General features: G+C 38.7%; 1 protein-coding gene across 1 annotated transcript in view; it reads left to right on the forward strand.

Annotated features, from left to right (window-relative positions):
- Positions 1 to 26,213, forward strand: part of bsnb (bassoon (presynaptic cytomatrix protein) b) — a 64,811-nt gene that overhangs the window by 3,073 nt on the left and 35,525 nt on the right. Inside the window, exons 2-3 of the mRNA XM_068315385.1 lie at positions 4,875 to 5,265; positions 15,483 to 16,256. Coding sequence (XP_068171486.1) covers positions 4,875 to 5,265; positions 15,483 to 16,256 — 1,165 coding nt within the window. The remainder of the gene's footprint in view (positions 1 to 4,874; positions 5,266 to 15,482; positions 16,257 to 26,213) is intronic.

The raw sequence follows: 26,213 nt of genomic DNA on the forward strand, positions 1-26,213 counted from the left end.
CTCATGCCGGTCACTCATCCTGGCTACAGCATCATTCAGCATGATAGCCATAGCCTCCTTATACACCCTGGCCGTTGCCTCTGCTGCTTGGTCGGAATCCTCTTGTGCTTTGGTCTGTTGTAATCCTATTTTTCTCAGCTTGCGGTGCATCATGAAAACACCAAACCCCAGTGCTGTTATCCCGATTGTCATGGAGGTGAAGTTGTACACATCCTCGACGTCTTCCACATCCAGTGGGGCCAGACACATAGTTTTGAAAGTGTCCCAGCTGTTCAGCATGTAGCCAGCCAAAAAAGTCCCATCTGGACAATGGCATTCACCAGTTCCGGTAGGTCTGGTGGAAAAAATTCTGTCGATCCTATTAAGTGACCAGCTCAGCATATTCATCTTAGTTAGCAGACTTCGTGTGATGATATAAAACATATACAACGTGTGTGTGTGTGTGTGTGTATATGTATATATATATATATATATATATATATATATATATATGATGTTTACGTCATGTAACAGCATATGTTGTAGCAGCAGCTGCAAACTGCTTAATGCATGCAGTCCAACACATACTAATGGTGTTTGCTCTTTTCAAACACTGTAAATCATTAAGAAATGTCAATCACCATGAATCAAAATTTTCATTAGAAACATTAACAGAGCTGCATTTCATAAAACCCAGAACTATGATGGATGCAACCACGTTCTGAAGCTACATCTACAAATAGTGTTCCCTCATATTTAATTTAGCTTCAGCAATGAAGGCACTGGACATGATGTAGCACACATAGCAAAATGGTTGTCACAAGCAAAACAAATAATGCAAAAGTAGTTATAATTTGTGACAGAAAACAAATGACTGATTTTAAGAAATGCGGGAAGTAATGTTGTTCAAATATCTAGACACAAGTATAAGTCTACAAAGCTTGCGTGTTCATTTAAAGCACAATACATTTTTGAATATCATACATAGATTGTAAAGCCTATGGAGTATCCTCAGTACATTACATAATCTCAGACTGCAGTAGTGGGAGACACCAGTCTGAAAGCTGCTTAACCTACTGGTTTCACAAATTTTTTTTGGACACAATGTACACAATGGTTGATATAGTTGGAAGCAGACACATGAATCGACCAGTGAAGTATATGACTGACAGTCTCTGACAGTCCCAGGAAGCTGTTCAAGAACCCTTGATGTCCTTTATTTGTTTTTCTAATTTCTTTTGCTTCATGGGGAACCAGACTATCTGGATGAGAAAACATGTTGTTTGTTCAAGGATAAAAATACTTTTAACGCATTTCTGAAGTACTAAGGTGTCGAATTTCCTTGTTCTTAATCAAGATAACCCGAAACAATAAATGTCAATGTTAGTAATTAACATCCATATAGTAATGTAACTGATGTATTAAAATGCTAAACATTGTCAACAATTAAATTTTTGTTTGTAATTTTGATTCGCGTTTAATGTGAATATCTTTTTTTGATGTTCTGCAGATGAGAGATATAAATTTTTATCTCGACAGTTCCTGCATTCGAATTTGACCAACATCATGGGAAATCTATTGGCTCTACCCTAAACTGTGATGGGGGTATCCATGTTATACTTTTTGACGGTTTGCCAAGATTGTCTGACAATAAATGATATTAATTTTGAAAGTAGCTTAATAATAATAGATACGGTGGTACGTAGCCTATAACACTACTGTACCACACATAATAGTCACACAAGTTTTAATAACCACAACCGATCAGTGTAGTAAATATTTGAATAGTCCCTGTCCCAGCTTTGGCTGTTTAAAAGATGTACCTCATTCATTTAGCGTCCATTTCTTTATCATTTTATGCAAATGTGTAATTTGGCACAAATAATTTGTTTACTGTTCTGATTCCTGGTAGGTAAGATCAATCAAAAGCTACTTTTTAAAAAAATCTCATGAGTTTTGACGTAAATCACTTGAATCAAGTCTCATAATTCCTCTTAAATCTTGAGATAAATTAGATCTTATGAAAGTACTTCAACACAGGAAACGTGTTATTGAACAATCAGTGTACATGCCACAGCACGACCAAATTCATTTTACTCTACTTAATAGTTATGAAGTTAAATGGTTTTCCATTATAAATATCTTTCCATTTTCATTTTCAATATTCTTCTCCATTTTACCTCCAAAGTCATTGGTCACAGCAGTGCTTCTGTCCAATGTCACTAAGCAGACATTTCACGGAGGATTTATCCTCCGCTTGATGCCTTTCATCTTTATTTCACCATTGAAACTGAAGACATGCACGGATATGCATTCAAGGTTAATACATCTGTGTCTTGTCTGGTTTGACCTTTAAATATTTTTTAATTGACAGCATATGACAAATATTACTCCGAGATTTGTGATATTCAGTTTCATTTCCAGTAGACAGAGAAATAAATCAATAAGGAACATATGGAATCTCCATCATAGGGATACTTAGATGTGTTCTGTCTGTCTAAAATTACGTACTCATGTAACAGATCATTAGGGTACTGCATTACATATTTTACATGGAAAGTGACCTGTGTTCATTACTTGCCGTAATTTGTGTTGCACAGTAAGTCCTTTATGTAATGTAATGGATCAACACTTTCTGCCAGCTCATGATTTATGTTCTCAGGAAAGGTTTTGTCAGTTACAGCCTGGTGCTGCTGAGGTGTACTAGAGGAGTGGTAGCTGAGGGGAAACTCAACTTATTTTTCATTTGATGTTTTAGGGGTGCAGTCGTTACCCTGTGCTCAAACTCAGAATGAAATTGAACAGTGCATTTTAATCAATGTTGTTTTGCCTGAAGCCATGGAGGCTCTGATGCATGTTCACATTAGTGGTTTGTAAAATATTTAGTATTTTGTGAAGGAGAAAATATTGTTGGTGTTTTTGTTCTCATAAACCTAGTATTCATATTTTTGAAAAGGATCAAATCATTCATCCATCTACATTATGTTGTATCTGACAACATTCAAATAGTCTGGTTGGAGAGTTCATACTATTCTTTTGTTAGTCTTCATATTTTGTCACTGAAAAAATGATGTTTTGTCTTGTCACAGTTTGATGGATTTGTTGTTGTGTGACAATGCTGATGAAGTCTGTTCATCACAGGATTTCCGCTTTGTGCTTGATAGCATGCAATGAAAGTTTGTGCATTTAAAACACATGATGAAGAAGTTTGCTTTTTCAGCCAGTCAGCTTAGATTAGCACAAAACCATAAATGGTTTACCTCATAACACCGCTGTCCAGGGACCAGCAGCTGCTGGCTGGACCATTTGTTCTACATGTCTGAAAAGCACACATAAACAATTTACATAAAATGTTGATCTATTCTTTGAGTCACACTTAATATGTTCACATGTGTAGAGATGGTATTTATATATTTTTTTGGTGTTGGAAAGTTTAGGGCAACCTATAATGAGAGACTCCTTCCCTTCTCGTGAGGACATTAGGTCAGTAGGAATTTAAGTGGTCTGCTCTCTGTATCAGTGGTCAATAGCTTCAAAATATCTTTGGAGTTCCAGTCTCAATCTGAGAGTGTTGAGAGAGCACGCTGTCAGGAAGGTGTTGAATATAACATGGTTTGAGAGGTGCGGATTCTCCCTGATGGGCTTGGAACAGAGAATAAAAAGCTACTGTGGAGAGTGGAATAAGGTTAGAGTCGTGCAGCAGCTCAAGTCATCGGCTGTGACTCATAATTTTAACATGATGTCTATTCCTCCCTTTATTTTAAACATTGTCTCACTGTGGACGCAGAACTGCTGATGACACTGTTTGAAGTCATGTTGTGCATGACAAAACATGGGGCAGTTTGGTATAACAGAAGAAATCCTCCATTGCTAATTATTAAGTTGCCTGAATGGTGAATGGCTTGAATGCACATGACAGCCAAGTTCATGGTACTGTTGTCTCACACCCGGTCTTTGTTTTACCCTCAACATTGTGAAAATAAGCCACAAAGAGGACTTCACAGAAACTGATAGAGACCATATAAAATATTCAATATACGCCTCTCGTTTTGAGTAGTCTGATATCACACTATGAGCAACATTAAATTTTCCTGAAGCTATGTGGACCGAGCACATCACGCAGCTGCTAAGTTTCAAAATATAATGTTTGAGAAAACATACTGCTCCTTGTTTCAGTCAAGTGTGAAGACTGTAAAGATAATTTCCCCATGTGTGGACAAATAAAGTGGATTTAATCTTTTTAATCTTTAAGTAGAGCTTACTACTGTATATAAACACAAAGAAGGAAACATGAAATGCAGCTCTTTTTAAATAATAACAAAATGCACACTTCTTCTTTCTTCTTTTCCTTTCGGCTTTTCCCTTCAGGGGTCGCCACAGCAAATCAGTTGCTTCCATCTAAACCTGTCCTTTGCATCCTCTTCTCTCGCACCAACTACCTTCATGTCGTCCCTCATTACATCCATAAACCTCCTCTTTGGTCTTCCTCTAGGCCTCTTGCCTGGCAGTTCGAAACTCAGCATCCTTCTACCAATATATCACTATCTCTCCTCTGGACATGTCCAAACCATCTCAGTCTGGCCTCTCTGACTCCATCTCCAAAACTGACTGATCTCCAAAACCTCTAACTTGTGCTGTCCCTCTGATGTACTAAATTTTAAGTGCATTAGTTAAATGTTAAGATTTCCACAAACTTGGTAAATTTAATGACAAAACAAGCTCCAATGTCCATGTGTGTGTCTGATTGAACTAGAGTTAGCTCTATGTTATGTACTTATTGTAATATGACCGAGTGCTTTCACTTTACAGATGGTCTTTTCCATATAAATCAGTTTAACTCCTGCAGTAGGACGAAGGTCAAAAATTCAGTCTTGTCTCCTTATTGTCTTTATTAGACCACCACCGTCAGACCCAGGACTGAAAGCAGGGGTGCAGAGTGGCCATGGTACAGGGGACAGGCTGGCATCTCATGACACCCCTCAACACGCTGCATCCCATGGCGAACAGGCCCAGGGTCATGTGTCCAGGAAGAGTCTTCAGGTTGATGTGGGGAGCAACAGAACTGGGAGGTCCCCTACTGTGTCCCCAGACCGAGGCAGTGTCCCTACCTCCCCATATTCTGTGCCACAAATTGCACCTATGCCCAGCAGCAAACTGTGCCCCGTCTGCAAAACCACTGACCTGATGGGCGCCGGGAACGACAGGCCAAACTTCAACACCTGCACGCAGTGCCGCTGCATGGTGTGCAACCAGTGTGGCTTCAATCCCAACCCTCACCTTACAGAGGTAGGTAGGATGTTATGAAGAAATGCTTCCATTTTACACCAAGTTCTGTAGTCATTTACCAAACGACCAAGGAGATACATACAAACTGTATATATGCTACTAAGTTCCCACTGTCAGTCTGACCTGAGTCATAAACACACTCGTCATATATCACGGTATGTTCACATTGTTAACAAAAAATGTTTGGACACTTTTAAAATGGTGTTTAAAAAAGGAAGAAGCTTGAAAACAAGTGATCGTGCAAACAGATCAGAGTGAATTCAGGCATGCAGTGATAGAGATGGCCTGAAGGATTAAACACCAAGAATAGTGTGGCAGTGTTTTGTCTGAAGCACCAGATTTCTGTGTAAAACATGCAACAAAAGCTGAATGTTTCACACATGTGCCCAAACACATCCTTATTCTTATGATCAGGCTGGAAATCCTGCTTTCAAATATAACTGCTTATCTGTGTGCTTTTATTTTTTAATATTGTCATTGATGATGCACCATTTACAAATATACGAATCATATTACAGCGTATATATTGGCTTCTCTAATTTGTCAATAGATCTATTTGCGTTCCTCCTAGCTGTATATCAGCTCTACCCATTCATGGCATTTGCAGCTTAGTATTCCTATGAAAGCCATGTGAATGCAAACCTAATGATTCAGATGCTTCATTCTGATTTAATTGGTCTTGTGGTCATTTAATCTCATTGACATTTGTGACTCATGTCGACTATTGTTATGAGTTTGGCTTAGACTAGCTCAAGGCTGGGCTGAACAACTGACTGATACTCAGTGAGGATGTTAATTAGCCGCTGAGAGCTGTGATCTTTCTCATTCTGGCCTGACTGCCTTGATGGATGAAGTGCTAAATTATTTGGATGACTCATCATTGTTGATCCTAACCTGACACATTTTTTACTGAGTGCCCAGCAGCACGATGGTCACTATCACCTATCAGCTGTAATCTCACGCCTCTGTCTGGAGCGAGCTCTATGTTATCTCATAGCTGATGTGACCAAGTCAATATACTGTACACTATACATGGGAACCGAACTACATCCACCCTTTCTGTGAGCATCTAAATGATGCCTAGATTCTCCCGAAAAGCTGGTTGTAGCACAACATTCACATATATTCATTTTTATTCAAACACATATTCCTGATAACAGGTAGCCAAGAAAGCCGGTGCCTACATCCTAAAATAAATCACGTGCCTTATTTGAATTAGGCTATGCTTCACTGTTACTGTGAGTCAGGTGTGGCTGTGTCATCTGTCACAGAGTTTCACGTCAACTCCACTGAGTCACGTACAGCCGAGATACACTATTAGCTAAGCTGCTCTGCAGGCTGTCAGAGCAACTGTAGCATGGATAAATACTAGAATTTGTGGAGTAAAATGAATTTTAACTGGGGTGTGTGTTTGTGTTCATGAGGGTGACTCTGCAAATGTGGGAAGGAGAAAACTGCAGGAGATAGAACAACTAGAGAGAAAGTGTATAGACAGATAGTAAAGAATAGATGTGGCAGGGAGTGATGGAGAGCATGGCAGTAAAAAGAGCTACCGAGGTGGATCGGACGGGTCTTTTTCAGCTCAGTCTTAGTGATCTTGTCAGATAGTGACAAAGAGAGACACACTGAAGTAAAACATTCAGCCTCTGGAGACCTGAAGCTTTACCCCCATAACCTACTTAGCATAGATCAGACCTTTTTCTTGCTGCAGCAGATCTAACACTGTCTCAACACTCATCAGTGAGACTGATGATGGTCACGCGTTGCAGATTGAGGTGACGATAGGCTGAAGGTGGCGATAACTGGAATGATCACAGAGAGACAGACCCAGAGAGAAGCAGAAGAAGCTAAGGGCATTCCTTTTAAACAGGAGTGGACATTGTGATAAAGTGGTTTAAAACCCTCAGGAATTTCTTTATCACATATTGTTTTTTATAGAAAAATCTCCTGTGGTGATTTCTATTAAAAACAGCTTTTTATTTATTGTGGTTCAGGGACTCTCTCTTGATAAAAGCATCGGATCTGTCAGCTTCACGCTCTGCTTGGATAGAGATTGTTTACAAATAATTCACTGACACTGATTGACCCATCCCAGATTACAGGGATAATACGAGCAAAATTCGTCACTGAAGATGATACCAGATTAAATTACAGAAAGATGGCAGTGCTGATTAAAAGAATAGGCAGCAATCCTATATTTGGGCATTTTAGATTATGTGTAATTGTCCACAAGTTCCAAATTGTGTCTCCAGCCTGGGATATAAAGTATAAATAAGAGAAGCATCCTGCTGATGAGAATCTAATTCAGAGACATGTAAACAAAGACGAACAAATAGATGCTAAACGCCTCAGTCTGTTCCAGAGCTGTCAGCTAAAATGAAGAAGCAGGGTTGATACATGTGATCTGAGACGTATGTTTGTGCATATTACTGTTATTGTTTAGATAACAGTACGGAGAAGGAACATTACTACATATTTGAAGAAAATAATGAAGAATAAAGGAAACCAGTCAGAGTCACAGATAAACTTGGAGAATTAAACAACAGAGAACAAGAATAAAGAGAGCTCTTGAAAGTGACATACGCCCTCATCCAACAGTGTTTTATACAGGGGAACATCTGCTTTATAATTGGTCCAATTTCTATTTATAGATGTTACCCTCCTTCTGTCTGCCACGTTGGTCCCGGTCCTGAGAAGCCACAGCTGAGAGGAAGAGGCAGAAAGAGCTGTGTGGTAGCAGAGGGAGACAGAACCAGAGAGAAAAGCATCATCATAAATTAACCGTAGTCACAGTGTTCATCCTATGCAACACTGCAGCTCCAAACACTGCAGTAGAAAGATTTCAATATACTGTATATGATTGAATATATAAAGCAATAATATAATAGCAACAGTAAAAATTATGACTTTTGTTTGAAAATTGCTCTTGAAAAACATCTTTATCTTTTAAACAACAATCCCATGAGTTCAGGAAGCACTTTAACAGTCTCTCCTACATAAAAGATTCTGCTGAACCACTCCTATAGATAGATAGATAGATAGATAGATAGATAGATAGATAGATACTTTAATAATCCCGGAGGAAATTGCATATACCTCCTCTTTTCCAATCAATAAAGATCAGAAAGGAGATCATGGCTGATGTTTTAACAGATAAATTTAATAAGCAATTCTAAACTTCACCCTATATTTTGAATTTCCAGATGATATTACACTTAATATGCCTTTGGTAAAACATTTCATCCAGAAACGTATGAATAGTTTGTAGCTTTTTGCTCCACGAATCAATAATGACAAGAACTATGTTGAAAGGACTTGTTTAACAAATCCACAAAGAGATATTGACCTGTTTCCCTTTGCCAAGGTGCATTTTACCATCTTTCTGTTCATTATTGCTATTCATCTTTATGTTTTGGTTGATGAACCTACAACAGAAGTTTGGCTCAGTCCCTGTTTCCCCACTGTAAAGTCTCAGATAAACCTGTTGTACAATACCTGCTGTGCAACAAATAGACAGACAGTGTTAGAGACGAGCTAGTGTACACAGAGAAGCTTTTGCAGCTAAATAGACAAATATTTCCCTGAAAAGTTGTTGGAAGAGAAAACAAAACTGAGGGCAGAGAAAATATTCAACTTACATTTGTGGTCAGAGACAAAACTCCAAATACATTCTAATGCTTCTGCGTGTTATATGAACATGTTTGTTTTTAAGTTTCCCCCAAATCTTCACCACAACAGCTTTAGAATTTCATATAAGGACAGTATTGGTTTTAATTCTCTTTTCCTACTTTAACATTGTATTTTATGAATAAATTGACAGCTTCAAATTCAGCCCCAATGTAGGATTCTACTGACCCCCCCCCCCACTGCACCTCCACCAGGAAATAATAAAATATAGTTATTGTAGGTCCACCTGTCCATCCATCTGGAATCTTTTTGTGCACAACATGTCTCAAAGTAGATCAACTATGTGTTTATATTATTTTATTATTACTTTCTGGCGTAGATTTTGATCTTTGTCCTAAACAGTATCCTCTACCCTAGTGTTTTGTGGAGTATGGGGAAACATGTTCAAATTACTTGTTTTTACAAAGGTTTATTTTCAGTTGGGGTTAGCAGATGGTATGAGTCACACTATCAAATATTTTGGCTGATTAGCCAGATGTTTTAGTCTCCTAGTGAAAAATAAAACCCCTGCACATCACAGTGGTCAGCTATTCCTTGGTTTAACGGATGTTTTAACTGACTTGGACTGTAATGTTGCCCATTGTCTAATCCCATGGACAAAAATGGATTTTCTCAAAATGCCGCAGTAACACCAGGCTGTGAGAACAAGCTGTTCATGGTGTAAGAAGTAAACATTCTGTTATGGATGCAGCTAAATAGATTTCAGCCATTAGAAACTGTGCTTGAATGTATATTTGGCAGTTGTGTCTTGGGTAGTTTTCTCACTGCATTTAAGTTCCGATCACTGTGATCAGCTGGACATTGCACTCCAACAAAGAACAATAGGCTGCATCACATTTTGTCAGTGTGTTTGAATTTCTTCAATCCATATTCTTTACCCTGTTTCTGTAATAAAAAGTAATACAGAACATCCATCCATACAGGACAGATTAATTCTAAGGCAGTTATAATGCCAGTTATTTCCTCATGGGTGTACCAAGTGTACTATTACTCTGGACTACTCTCCAGAATATCTGGTGATTTGCCTCATGAGTGCACCTGGTTATGGAAATCTAATATCAAACATGAATAGAAATTTAAAAGTATATATTTTTTGTTTTTAGAGAGGTTATAAATCTGTGTTGGTTTGTAAGGCTGACTGGGGGTGAGTTGAGCTGAGACAATAACATAAATTGACAGGCACAAGAGGACAGAAACAGAGAGGCATTGAGAGGAATTTCTATTTACATTGGGCCCATTTGCAAGGAATGGCACAGGAACTACATGACGATATGGCAAGGTGATCCCTGAGACAAAGTTTCTTCCTTTGACTGCCTTATTGTCCGGTAGAAGTTTTCCTGATACAATCATCCTGGGACACGAAGGTTCACATGTGTTATCAAAGTAAAAACAGAGAAGAAGCAGGACACTTTACACATTTGATGTACTGACACAAATACATGGAATGACTCAACTACACTTGAGTTAGGGAGGCTTTCTGGTGCCATTAATATCTGACCTGTCAAACATCACACTTAATGTAATGGTAGTGTCAATTACAAAATAAGTTAAAATCTATAGACCGTTGAAGTTCCATGCAAAGTGTATAGCACGAAACAGATTTGATGGTTTATGGAGCCTGGCTCTGTTCTGCTTGTGTGTTACAGTAAGTCATGACAGTGTGACGGTGAGCTGGCATTGACCCCACCAGGCCTGAAAGGGAAGCAATTACATGGAACTCAAACATTATTTATTATTTATTAGATACACTTGTGCCTTTCATGATGAAGGCCTATTGAGTATTTAAATGTTTTAGTTAGGTTTGATTAACTCTAGAAATAAATCAGATTCATCTGAGTCAACACTGCTAAAAATATTAAAATCACAGTTTAAAAACACAGTTAGTGATTACTGAGTAGCAGATCAGGGACTCAGTTTAATCATTGCACGTGATCCTTGTTTGCAGGTTTCTTGCTATTAATCTGTAGATGTCCAAATTTCTTCCTTTGTAAACATTTTGAACTTCCATCCATTCATCATAATAGATCAAACCCAAATCAACTCAAATGCCAGTGTTAATGTGCATTGGTTAACAAGGATGCTTTGCTCTCATTATTCGATCCATGTCCATGTCTCTGTGGGCCCTGCTGCTCACATTCTATTTTTGGTTGCATGTCGTTGTTCTTCATGAAACCATGGTGCTTGAGCATCCTGTTGGCTGAGTTCTCAGAACTGCGGGCTCCGGTCCCTGCTTATGACCTTTGATGTGCTGTATTCCATTGAACATACATGCTCTCTCTCTCTCTCTGTCTCTCTGTCTCTCTCTCTCTCTGTCTCTCTGTCTCTCTCTCTCTCTGTCTCTCTCTCTCTCTCTGTCTCTCTGTCTCTCTCTCTCTCTCTGTATCTCTCTCTCTCTCTCTCTCTCTCTCTCTCTATCTTACACACAGCACGCATGCACGTGCAGGCACACACGCACACACACACACACACACACACACACACACACACACACACACACACACACACACACACACACACACACACACCCACACACACACACACACACACACACACACACACACACACACACACACACACACACACACACACACACACACACACACGCAGCCCTAGCACAGCAAGTCAAGGCAGGATTTAGATCAGTGTGTTAAAGAGATCGTAGGTGAGTCCCACTAAAAATGTGTGCATGACATGGAGATGGAGGAAGAGAGTTACAGGCAATGATATGATGTGTGAGACGCAGATAAGAAGGAGAAATGAAGATAGATTAAAGAGAACAAGATGGAGGGCTGCGACAAAGAACTGATAGCGAAGGAGGGCAGAAGACAGAGTGTGCAGTGCACTTGTTTTTTGCTGACACAGATCAGATTTCATAAAGATCCACATGATTGCCTCATAACAAGAGGGACAGAGAACAGAGTGAGACAGAGATGAGACAGAAGCAAGCAGAGACGCGATGAAACTGAGAAATAGCTGCTTGTTCCCCTACAGATGCTTTCTTTGTTTTTCTGTTTTTTTGTTTATTAATATGATTATGCTAAGCACAATTTGGAGAGAAAAACAATGACAGTAATAACGATAGGAGGAGGAGGTTATATTTGTGAGATTCTGATTGGATGCAGTTCCCGTGTTTGGTGGTATTGTGTTTCGCTGGCGTACGGGGTTATTTCTCCTCCCACATTACTCTGAATGTCCCCAGGTTCCACCTCCATTCTGCCTTGTCAGTCTTTCTGACTGACAATGAAATCCATGGAATCATCAATATTAAATTGAGGACTGGGAAAGGTTAACAGCTGAGATGATGCTGACCCTGAGATTTATTTTCTTTCTACCAGTTTACTGAATGACCGACTGACTGATTGATGAACTTACAGATCAACCGCCTATAAGGCAGCTGAAGTGGAACACTTAAAAACAGTGAATAAAAATTATGAAATTGAATGATTACAATGATTAATCAGTAATTTTGTCATTTTAATAAGTAAATATCAGCACATTTAAAATATAAACCCATTTTGCTGGCTGAAAAACTGCTTCACTGCCATTCCTGTTGGCTTTAGCATTTCAAACCGGTGTCATCACTGACCCCACCCATCACCCCCACAGTGATATCAGGAGGATTTCTGCAACAAGCTGATGAGTTAAACAAGAGGAGGGCTGCAGAAAATGTGATTTTCGGCTACTATCTGATTTTTTTCCACAAATGATGGTTCAGTTCTTTAGAAATGTGGACATCCAGTGAACTTACACATAGGTGAAACGATTTTTTGTCTTCAAGTTTTTATGTCTGTTGCACTCCTCCTCTTAGTGTGATAATCACAGCTACTTTTCACTTCATTCACACAGTCACACACTGCATTCATCGTATTGTCTAACCAGTTTTTTAGATAAGAAATCAACAGTGGTTCCATTGTCAGTGTTATTGATGATAAAAGCTACGTGGAAAATCAGCATCATCCCTTTTCTCAATCACTCTCAATTTTGGAGCAGGTTTGCAGTTAATATTTATATTACTAATATATATAGCAATATAAAAACAGAGCATAACTACAAAGTGATGAAGACATAATTCAGAGAACACCCCAAAGTTACTTTTTGTAGTATCAGAATTTGATCCATTCAGTACCATAAAATCTGAGGGCTGCATCCCAGAAGGATTGCATGCTACCCATGCCCTTAGTCTGTGGGAGGTCTCTCAGTATCTCATTGATTGGATTATTTCTCTCACCAGAGGAAGCTGTTGTCAGTGACCTCAGCACCAGATGTATTGGAAAGTCTGAGCAGTTCAGAGGCGTAGACTATGATTCTGGGGTCTGGATCCAAGTTAAGTAAATATCAGTGTTGTCTGATGCATCTGTTGCATGTGTAACTAAACTGATCAGTAAAATCATGGCCAACTGGAGTCACAAAACCACGTTGACATTACCTCATCAAGGACTTTTACTACTTGAGGCCAGTAAAATTAGACTGGGTCCAGACCTGTGAACCCACATTTCAACTTTGTCAGTAATTTTCTGTGAAGTATAATTATAAATGAAAACTTAAATGACACAAAATGGCAAGTCAGTCTATTTATCAGCCAAAATTGTCAACTGGGGTTAAGTTCTTGTTTTAGCAAGGGTTGTAAGTCAGCACTTTACAATATGTGTAAGTAAGAGCTGTAAGTCATTACTTGACAATATGTGGAGCAATGTTACAGTTTTTCTTCAGTGACTCATACAACTGCAGCTAAACTGTGAAGTGATATCCAGCTAGTAGTGATAATATTTGACAAATAATATAGAGTATAGTCTATGCAGCCCATGACATTATGAAATCAATACAAAATGGATAAACATTCAAGCAGTATATTAACATCATACAATCACAAATTTCAAAGTTGTTTTAGGTATTACCATTCCCTAATAATAAATACTAATTTTGACAGTTTTGATCATGTCACTGTTTGTGTAGTAAAACATTGGTCTTCAGTTGCACTTTAAAGCAATAAGTTGAACATTTCTGCAAAACACAAGCCTGCCAGTAATTATCCGTAACCTTATTAGGATAAAATTATGTCCATTTCCTCACAGTAAGCTTTAGACATTTGGCTTACTGTGTCTGAATCTGTGTAGATGGGTTATTTATCAGCTCACTATTGAAGCCATCCTCCATAGCCACAGGCTTTCAAAGACGTTTGAGTGAAGAGATTGTTCTACATTCTGAGTCCTTGCTCTGCTAGCTCTCAGTCTTTAAAACTCAGCTAAAGCAAACCACAATCTTCATGAAAACACCTCTATAGGCTTATGCAGAAAAAGGTTCAGTAGGAAAAATCTTTTGCCCAGGCCTCCCACCTCGCTCTTTGTGCCCCAACCCTCACACAACCATTCTGTGACTGCATTTACAATGCATTACAGCATTATGTAATGACCACAAATCCAAGACAGCTACAATAATGTGGCAGCTGTCAAATCACTGGGATGCCAATTACCACTTATGGATGTATGCCATCACTCAGGCCTCTCTCTGGCTTTCACGTTGTTATGGGCCTATATGGAGCAGAAAGCCTGTAAGGACAAAAGAAGGAGGCACAAAAACATGGCAACACAGGAGAATCACATGGAGAGTGGTTGGGGGATTTTAATGAGAACGGTAGCCATAAGAGAATCCTAGAGGGACTAAGACAAAATAGATACGAGGGAAAGTACAAAATCAGGGGCACCCATGATTTATTGAAGACATCCACAGTTAACTGCCTTTTGTCACATTTATTTTCCACACAGTTGTTTATGGGTGAAGAATGTTTTACAATAAATGCTAATGTTGAGGCACAGGGACATTTACGTTCATTATTTTACATTATTTACAGTTGTTCTTTCAGTCAGTCATTTTCAGTACATATATTATTTACTATTCACTGAAGGCTGGAAGATATCCCAGGATGCAATGGATAGAGGGCAAGGGAAGAGAGCCAGTCCATCACATTGACAGACCCACATGGTCCTATTCACATTCCAACCCATAGGCAATCAAGACTTTTTAGTTCATGTTGCATCTTCTTAGAAAAATTGGAGCATTCAGTAGAAGCCAAAGGAAACAAAGGGAGAAGATGCAAACACTCTATTTATTATATGTCATGACTTATTTTATTACTGTCTCTTGAGTTAGGTTATGTTAGTAAAGTTAGTCAGCTAAACAGAAACAGCTAGCCTAGCCCTTTTCAAAGCTTATATTCTCTATGCCTTCACCCCTTGACCTCACAAATTAATATGATCAATATAATTTGTTTCACCTGCTCATCAACCCAACTGCAAGAATAATAATTTGAGGTTTGGGGCAGGACTATTTCTTGGTTGGGTATAGTCCCTTTTAAGAAGTCTCTGTAAATGTTCAGACACCAATAAAATAGTCTAGATGCCTTCTCATCAAATGTGTAGACATGTAAACGAATATATGCATTTCCTAATATGTCAGTTAATGTCTAGCTGTCATTTATGTTGTGAAAGATTAAGTTTAGATACTTACATTTTTTTCATTTTTTTCTTTCACAGGTCCAAGAGTGGCTGTGTCTGAACTGTCAGATGCAAAGAGCATTGGGCATGGATATGACCACACCACGTTCCAAGAGTCAGCAACAGATACACTCTCCTTCTCATGCTGCAAAACCAGAACTTAAACCTGACGCTACGGCTCAGCCTGCGCCCCAGACACAGACCCCTCCTCAGACGCTGACACAACTGCCTGCCCCCACAAAACAGACTGGTACAGCTGGACCAAGTCAGCAACAGGCAAAGCATCCTATGGGGTCAGTTTCTCTCCCAAGCATGGCCAAGGCTCCGTCTCAGCCAGATCTGTCCCGCAGCTCTCCTGCTCACCAACCCCACCACCCTCGCCAGGACCAGACTCGAAGTGCAGGGAGTTCCCCTTCACGACAACCCCCACCTCCAGAGCAGACCTTTGGAAAGTTGTTTGGTTTTGGTGCTTCTCTTCTTAACCAAGCCAGTACACTTATATCTGAGACGACTCAACCCCAACAACCACCCCAAAAACCGGCACCCAAACCAGGTGGACCCCCTGGTCCAACACCTGGGGCAGGTAAACCCTCAGGGTCTCAGCCAGCACAACAAGGGCTTCGAGCCCCTCCTCCACAACAACAACAGCATGCTCCCCCAGAGTCCTCTAAACCAAAAGCTTGTTGTCCTCTTTGCAAAACAAACCTCAACATCGGCAACAAAGCAGAACAACCCAACTACAATACCTGCACACAATGCCACAACCAAGTGTGCAACATGTGTGGGTTCAATCCCACTCCACACCTAATCGAGGTAAGTCTCTAATTTGATCCGTTTGGCTGAAGCTAAGTTAACATATAGCGGGCAGCATCTTCCATCACAGGATTTCTGTAAACAAAAAGATAAATTGTTGACATTCTCTGATAAATTCTGTTGTCCTGCAGTTAAATGAATTGTTTTATTGTCCTTTTGTTGCTTGGTGTTAAAATGAAAAGCTACATTTTACAAAGGCTACCTGTGTAAATGAAACAAGTATTTGGGTTTATGGTCTGTGAAATAGCCTTCATTTGTCTGTGTTCACTCCATCTACAAGGTTCTTCATAATGCCCTTTTTGTGTTATTGTTTGTTTTCAATGATTTTTAAAGAATAATCTATTGTTGTTCAGTGTCACTCTTAAGCCTGGGAAATTAAATTCTAAACACATATGTGGGTCATTCTACCAAATTCGTGGAAATTGCTGTTCCACAATAAAAAAATTACTTAACAAAACAATTGAGAATTCAGATGTTCAATATTTACAAAGATTATGTTGTGATCTAATTAAACACAATACTGTAACTAGATAGTGATTGAACTAATTTTATACAAAATCATCATTTATGCTACCTTCCTAGGTGCTTTCCATTGGGAAGTAGTTGTCCCAATCTCCAACCTCTAAATTTCAACCCCTGAAAATAATACTGAAAAGATTTTTTAAATTTTTTCCATTAAAATATTTTTTTTCATTTTTTCCAATGGTATATTTTAAAATGTATGTTTGGTTCATTTTAAACAGAATATAAATTATTTAGATTCACTTGGCAGTTTTTAAAAAAAAAATTATAAAACATGCTTCAGAAAATGCTGTCCCACGCTTTTATGTCACAACCATAACACAAGTTGTTTTACCACCTGGGTGGAGCCTGATTTTAGCCACACAACAGAATTTGGCCAGTAATTTACATAGAATCTCTGTCCCTTATGGCTGCAGGGTGAGTCATTATCTCTCATCATTTTTAAGTAAATGTGTTCCAAAGTCTAACAAATCAGTATGTTACATTAAATTGTGTCACAACAGTACAAAAATTATCTACAAGTCAGTATACCATAATATTCAAATCAAAATATAATGTTTTGTTGTGTGTACAACTGCTCAAATATTTGTTTCCAGCCATTTACTTGTTAGTATGTTTGAGTTATGCTAGAAATTGTCGAAAAATGTCACAACTGTAACAGTCAAAACTGTAACAATGTGTAACATCAAGGTTGTGACATAATTGTTACAGTTGTGACAACATGTAATATTTCAAATATTTAAGGCTATGTCTCATCATTATTGTTACATTATACTCAAACATAGTAATGATACATATTTATGTTTCTATTTAATCATTATTTGTGTTTATTGTTTATGTTTATACTGTTTATGTTTACACTATTTATCTTAAATAATTATTATTGTTAACTAGGTTTTGAACAAACTAGGTTTTAAACTAACTAGTTTTTTGAACTAACTAAGTAGGTTTTAAGCTAACTAGGTTTTGAAATAACTAACAAAGTAAGTAGGTTTTGAACAAAATAGGTGCTAAACTAACTAGGTTTTTAAACTAACTCACTAGGTTTTGAACTAAGTTTTAAACTAACTTGTTTTTGAACTAACTAACTAACCAAGTAACGAAATAACGAAATAACTAACTATATTATAATTAACTAGGTTTTAATTTTTTAATTTTTAATTTAATATACTGTTTTGATCCCCGAAGGGAAATTAAGAATGCACAATCTAGCTAATGATTCAAACGCATACATATATATATATATTAATGTGTACAGGCCCCTGTAGCACACACACACATACACAAGGGAGCCTGTAGGCATGCAAGTGAGGTAGAGTGGCAGGCAGCTCCATCTTGGTGCGCCTCAAATGAGCAATTGTAAAGGGGACGGCACCTTGCTCAAGGGCGCCTCGGCAGTGCTCCAGAGGTGAGCTGACACCTCCCACTGTTAGCTCACCTCCGGGTATTTTTTTAGGCTGGAGCGGAAATCGAACCGCCAATCTCGAAATCATAGGACGACCCCCTCTACCACCCACTTTACCACTGAGCCACTGCCGCCCTGAAGTAACTAGGCTTTTAGTTATTATTTAACATGAACGGTGTATTTATATTATTATTTAATTATTATTTATGTTTATTGTTATTGTTAAGGTAGACACACTGTGTGTCCAGAAGACCAGGTTGAAAGGTATCAAGGTTAGAAGTTCAGGAGCAGGGTTCAAGTTGTTCTATCATGGTGTGGATAGGAAGAGAAATGGAGTAGGAGTTATCTAGGAATGTTCTGGAGGTAAAAAGAGTGTCAGACAGAGTGATGAGTCTGAAGCTAGAAATTGAAAGTGTGATGTTCAATGTTGTTAGTGGGTATGCTCCCCAGTTAGGATGTGAGCTGGAGGAGAAGGAGAAATTCTGGTTGGACTTTGATGAAGTGATGCAGAGCATACCTAGAAGTGAGAGAGTTGTCATTGGTGCAGACTTCAATGGACAAGTTGGTGCAGGAAACAGAGGTGATAAGGAGGTGATGGGCAGGTATGGTATCCAGGAGAGATGGTGGTTGACTTTGCAAAAAGGATGGAAATGGCTATAGTGAATACTTTCTTCCAGAAGAGGCAGGAACATAGACTGACCTGTAAGAGTGGATTTAGGAGCACACAGGTAGACTACATCTTATGTAGACGGTGTAATCTGAAGGAAATCAGTGACTGCAAAGTAGTGGTAGGCGAGACTGTAGCCAAACAGCATAGGATTGTGGTGTGTAGGATGACTCTGGTGGTGAGGAAGATGAAGAGGGCAAAGGTAGAGCAGAGGACAAAATGGTGGAAGCTGAAAAAAAAGTGTTGCATGACTTTTAGGAAAGAGTTAAGACAGACTCTGGGTGGTCAGGAGGTGCTTCCAGATGACTGGACAACTACAGCTAATGTGATCAGGGAGATAGTTAGGAGAGTACTTGGTGTGTCATCTGGAAGGAAAGTAGATAAGGAGACTTGGTGGTGAAATGAGGAGGTACAGGAGTGTATACAGAAAAAGAGGTTAGCTAAGAAGAAGTGGGACACTGAGAGGACTGAGGAGAGTAGACAGGAATACAGGGAGATGCAACGTAAGGTGAAAGTAGAAGTAGCAAAGGCCAAACAAGGGGCTTTTGATAACTTGTATGCTAGGTTGGACAGTAAGGAGGGAGAGACTGATCTATACAGGTTGGCAAGACAGAGAGACAGAGATGGGAAGGACGTGTAGCAGGTTAGGGTGATTAAGGATAGGGATGTAAAGATGTAAAGAGTGCTTTGAAGAGTTGATGAACGAGGAAAATGAGAGAGAACAAAGACTAGAAGAGGTAGCTGTTGTGGACCAGGAAGTAGCAAAGATTAGTCAGGATTAAGTGAGGAGAGCATTGACGAGGATGAAGAATGGAAAAGCAGTTGGTCCTGATGATATACCTGTGGAGATATGGAAGTGTCTAGGAGAGGTGGCAGTAGAGTGGGTCTGACTGGGTTGTTCAACAGGATAGTGAGAAGGGTTGTTCTTAGATAGTGAGAAGATGCCTGAGGAATGGAGGAGAAGCGTGCTGGTGCCCATTTTTACAAACAAGGGATATGTGCAGAGTTGTGGCAACTGCAGAGGAATTAAGCTGATGAGCTGTACAATGATGTTATGGAAAAGAGTAGTTGAAGCTAGACCAAGGGCAGAAGTGAGCATTTGTGAGCAGTAGTATGGTTTCATGCCAAAAAAGAGTACTACAGATGCAGTATTTGCATGAGACCCTTCTTGTTCACTATGGTGATGGACAGGCTGACAGACGAGGCTAGACAGGAATCTCCATGGACTATGATGTTTGCAGATGACATTGTGATCTGCAGTGAGAGCAGGGAACAGGTGGAGGAGAAGCTAGAGAGGTGGAGGTTTGTCCTGGAAAGGAGAGGAATGAAGGTTAGCCGCAGCAAGATAGAATACATGTGTGTGAATGAGAGGGACCCAAGTGGAAGAGTGAAGTTACAGGGAGAAGAGATCAAGAAGGTGAGGATTTTAAGTACTTAGGGTCAACATTCCAGAACAATGGAGAGTGTGGAAAAGAGGTGGAGAAGTGTGTACAGGCAGGATGGAATGGGAGGAGAAAAGTGCCAGGTGTGATGTGTAATAGAAGAGCTTCAGCTAAAATGAAAGGAAAGGTGTACGAAACTGTGGTGAGACCAGCAATGTTGTTTGGTGACAAACAACAGACAGGAGACAGAGCTGGAGGTAGCAGAGATGACGATGCTGAGGTCTTCTTTGGGTGTGACCAGGATGGATAGGATCAGGAATGAGTACATCAGAGGGACAGCACATGTTAGAATTTGTGGAGATAAAGTCAGAGAGGCCAGACTGAGATGGTTTGGACATGTCCAGAGGAGAGATAGTGAATATATTGGTAGAAGGATGCTGAGTTTTGAACTGCCAGGCAGGAGGCCTAGAGGAAGACCAAAGAGGAGGTTTATGGATGTAGTGAAAAAGGACATGAAGGTAGTTGGTGTGAGAGAAGAGGATGCAGCGGACAGGGTTAGATGGAGGCAACTAATTCACTATGTCAACCCCTGAAGGGAAAAGCCGAAAGGAAAAGAAGAAGTTTATGTTTACACTATGTTTATGTATGTTTGTACTTTTACACCCTTCATACTAACACACATAATGCTGCCACAATATGAAGGTCTTGATATCTTATTTATTACACCATTGCACATACCTTTTTATATTGTAAAAAAAAACTTTGAAATTTGTTTAAAATATTATTTCAAGTGATTTAATTGTAAAACCCTTCATAATAAATTTCTAAAAATATCGTATTCTTTTTATGGACACACAATTTTAATAAATTACTATATTAGTTAATATTGCAATGTGTTGCTGTGTTACGGTAGTGACACATTTCAGGTGCGGGAAAACATTTCAAGAACAGGCAAGGCATTAATATGTGAAATTTGACTGCGCCTTTTCTAGATTTGTACCATAGAAACATGGCACAGTTTATGTACGGACAAGGTTTTAGAAGAAAATAAAAACCCTTTTCAAAATGTCACTCTAACTCTGAACTTTGAACAAATTCAGTGGATTGGCCAATATATAGGAATATGAAAGAAATGTTAGATGTTTAGAGTCATCAATTTTAAAGCTCATTTGCACCATGCTTTCATGAGCATGTGAACTTCTTGTCTTTTGCTCAATCTCGTTCTCCCTGTCTGACCCGCTCTGTCCTGCTCTGTCATGTTGTTAGCAAACTGAAGTAAAGGCTCATAATTGGTCACTCTGCACAGAAATATATAGTACGGCCAATCTACAGGAAACTGAACCTTAGAAAATTCAAATTAATGGATAATTGTAGTGATGGTAAATTATATCCGGGGGTCAGTCGAGCGTGTCTTGTCATCAATGCCCCATGCCCTCTGTCATCCAGTTGGTTAGAGCAGTGACTTGCAGTCGCTTCCAGAACCAAGCAATAACAAAGTTTAATTATGCAAATCAAGTTCAATTGAATGATAGCAGCAATAACAGACTCTGCAGAGTGCTCCCTCTTTACCGGCGAGCCTTGTCGTTCCAGGCAGCTGGCTGTCACCGGTACAGCACACACCATTCATAGATTGCAGTGGAAAAGGAGCTTATTTGTTTGTTAGGTGTCTCTTTCATGCTTGGCTGCTAAGATGCTGAAAGTCTATAAAAACTTCCAAACTGCTGTTTCTGTGTTTTCATGAGAAACTCTGTTATTAGGTGTGCTGTGTGCCTCATGTGCTAGCTAAAACCTATAACACAATTCAGCATAAGGTGCAGTCTTCCTCGAACCTGTGAACACCTTTGTTGTCATTCCATGCAAGCTGTAAGATTTTCTAGCTCAAGTGTGGGTGAAAACCATTTCGACATGGTCTGAGGCTTTGTACTTAGAATTTAGGTTTCTCAGCTTGATTTCCTGTCTGTTTGGCATGTTCTTCCTCCTCATCCTCATGTAGTCACTCCAAACTTTTCTGTTTTCTGTGTTTGTTTTCTCTTCCTTCCTTTTGCTGATAGAACTGTAGTTACATTTAAGGTGATTTAGGGTCTGTCACAAAACCTGTAGGTGTATTAATTCCTCGTATGTCAGTATGTCATAGGTCTGGCCTGATCACTATATAAATTTGGATTATAAAGAGCCTACTGGATTTGACGAGTTCTCGAAGTGTATCTGTATTAGGATCACTGGCTCTTTGAACAGATAAGGTGAAGGATGGTAATATATGTTTTTATAAAAGCTCTCTGCAGAACTTTAGAGCTTGGGGCCATGCCCATTTAACTCCCATTATCTTGGCAAAGAAGCCTCAGCCACCAATCCATTATATTGTTAGTTATTTTCTGGAACTTGTTTGGACTGTTGAGAGCTTTTGTCAGAAAGCTTTAGCTGGGTTTTCATCTGCAACAGGCGCTGAAGGATTTGTGATCATGAGCTTTTGAGGTGTCCCACAGGAACAGCAGTTCTGCGAGAAGTGCAGACTGTGTCCATCTTATGTGCATGACATTAAACTGCATTTGTGAAGTTTCTATCCTTCTGTCTGTCCTGTCTGAGGTTTCCAATGTGGAGTTGCTTCACTGTGTGGACCTGAAAATTGAGTATTGTTTGAATTTTAGTATACATGTGAGCAGAAAGTTTTTACATCTTGCGAATGTAATTGTCAGTGTTCGTGTGTTCATCCGTCCGTCCATTTGTCCACCAAATATCTTTGCAGCCGTTGCAGATAGAAAGATGAAACAAAAAGCACATTACTCGGGTGGCAAAGGGGATGAAAATGAGATGATGACCTTGAGAAAAGTAGGTCAAGGTCAAATTTAAACTTTTGTACACTGAGGAGCCAGATAAGACAGAAAGACAAGGGAGAAGGCCAGTGTGAGTAAGACCATAGAGGTTGGTAGGACATGAGCACTAGCTTTGATCTTTGACCTATGCAAGGAGGTCAGGGTAAATTTTGAATTCAGGGGTGTCGTGGGATATTACAGTCTGTGACTGCCTTGTTTGGTTTTGCTGGTGTTAAACCAAGATATTAACTTCATTTTTTTTATCATGCCATAGCCAGAAGGGGTATATTGAGTTACTACTTTCCGTCCATCCATATGGAACACAACTATGGGCTATCAATTTAAAATCTGGTGACATTTCATGCATGCCTTTTTTTTACATGTGAAAATATTTTGTGGGATGAATAGGAAAATGATGAATGGAATAAATTAGTTGAGACATACAGTTTTCTAATCAATCCTTGTTGATAGAATAGAACGCAAGAGACTCATTACTAAATAATTTTGAACTCTGTAGACCACATTCTTTTGACATCTTTCCCGTTTATCTGACACTAGATCATTTTGTTTAAATTGATTGAAGATTGAATAGTATTTATGTAATAACGCAAGATTTCAAGTAAACGTCTTATAATGCTTTGTTGGACTAACATTCTGAATTGGTCTCTTTAATCAGAGCGATGTAATAATCTAATACCTGAACAATTTATGACAGCTGGCCATCAATGATAAGCTGAATTTTATGTTAGAATTTGTCTTATGAAAAACTTTGTTGTGTTAGAATCTGTCTTCAAGTCAGCAGTGGAAAAGTGGTTTCTTTTACTTTTTTATTGAATACAGCCTATTTAAAGTTCTGTTTGCAATTACATAAGTATTTTATTTAATGTGCAGATTTAAAAAAAATAAAACAGATTTATAGTGCAGTACAATAACCTGCAATTAAATTTCTTGTACCTTTATTTGCAATGGGAGAAAAAGAAAATCTGTATCTTGTGGAAGTCGAACAACTTTAGGAAAATATTAATGAATATACAGTACTTTTCACTGTTGTCTCATAAGTGACATAATGTGAAGTTCATTCTGCATACATAACACTGAGCTGCAGCAGATAAAATAATAGTCTGCCTCATCTGTGATGGGGTGATGAATGTCAATATCTGCGAGAATGAGTGGATTCTTCCAGGAGAGAAATGAAAGAGGTGTTAGACTGAGGAATTGGAGAAAGTGTGAAGGAGAGATAATGATATGATAATGATCACATGATATCTCACATTAATTAGTGCTGAAAGTCATGTGTGGCTCAAAGTAAATGAGACTTGTTTGGGTTTTTTTCCTCTCCATTATGCATCACAAGGAGACTCAAACAAACTAGTTACATCCAAACTCGCTAGAGTTTGAATGTAAATAAAAGATAAATGTTTTCACTGGACAAGCTGCTCAGTTTGATTTTATATTTCACTGGATGCCAATCTTTCTTCGTCAGTCACTCTGAATTTCTGTCACTCCCTCCATGACGACAAGCTATCTAAGCTTACGAAACAAGACATAGTCAATACTTAGCTTTCTTAAAACAAGAGACGTGTGTTTTGACAATGTGCACCCTGTGTGTTCCTCTCATTATAACTCTTCCTCTCATTGTAACTCTTGTTTCACAGACAGATTGAACTGGCTTTGTGTTTTTGCATTTTTATAATTATACAACTGTCCTTCTTTCTTACTAGGCAGAAGTCCTGGGTAGACTCTTTATCAAAGGGTTGGATTCCTCACAGGATGGGAAATATGTAAAGAAAGAGAAACATATCTCATCTGTAATTCAATGAGGAAGGGGGCATTATAAATAGTTCATGCAGTGCAGAAGAGTGATGGAGCTGTGTTTGTTATGTCACCCAAGGCTAGCGTGTGTTGATGTCTGTCCTAACACGTGCATACACATGTATGTGAGGAGAAATACATGTGCAGGTGGATTCTACTTTTACTGCAGTTGTCTTGTTGCTTTGACTGCGCAACAGATAGATAGATAGATAGATAGATAGATAGATAGACAGACAGACAGACAGACAGACAGACAGACAGACAGACAGACAGACAGACAGACAGACAGACAGACAGACAGATAGATAGATAAGAAGGAAATTCAGGGTGACATCTGCTCACAAAAGATACAAATAAATACACATAACAGTGACTGACATAGACAAAAAAAAGATTACATAAATTACATAATTACCATAGTGACATAATTACAACAACAGAAAAACCTAACATAAAAAAGGAAGCATAGGAACCTGAAAGAAGCATTAGATGTAGAGGATGCATAGGAAAATGTAAGATCAGAACACGTGGATGAACCGAAGGTGCAGGATGCAGGTTTTAATTCAAGCTGTGCAAACTAAATGTGATTCACCATAGAATTAAATATTGCATTTGAATTAAAAATTCCGGTTTTTCACATACTGTATGTGACATATTTGTCCATTAAATATATTTCTTATGTAATTTTTTTATGTAATGAAGTAAAAATAAAAATTAATGTATTGTAAATTTCAATTCTACAATGTTATTTTGGCTATAAATTCATGTCCAAGGCAAGCAAGGCAAGGCAAGTGTCATGGTATGTAGAGAAATATAACAGGTTCTGTTGGCTACAGTGCCTGTCTAGTAAACAGGAGATCCTGGGTTTGAATCCCAGCAGTACCTTTCGAAATAATTTCCCATTGAGATTATTAAAGTATTTATTCATTCATTTATTCATTCATTCATGACATTAGGTGCTAACATTGATCCACTCTCTTTTTTAAATTAATCATTAAAATTACTTTTTAAAAAAAAAATTATTATATGCCATTGATGACATTGATGACAGGCATCCTTCCCAAGCACCCTGCCTTATCTGAATCTCCAGTAAAAAAAAATTGTGGCAAAAACAAAACAAAATTTTCCACTTCTAATTCTCCTGTCTTTAATTTTCCATTGCTGAGAGAGGATACTGTTCTGTTTTCCATGCATGCAAAGCTGGCGTGAATGCAGAGGGCAGGATTCATTTTGAAAATGTTTGAGTGACTGAAACACTGATCGATAAAGTATGGACAAACATGCACACTCTTAAGCCCATTTGAACTACATTTAAATAGGACACTATTAATAGAGTGCACATTCATAGTGTATTGTAAC

The sequence above is a fragment of the Antennarius striatus genome, chromosome 5 (genome assembly GCF_040054535.1).
Source record: "Antennarius striatus isolate MH-2024 chromosome 5, ASM4005453v1, whole genome shotgun sequence".
Taxonomy (NCBI): domain Eukaryota; kingdom Metazoa; phylum Chordata; class Actinopteri; order Lophiiformes; family Antennariidae; genus Antennarius; species Antennarius striatus.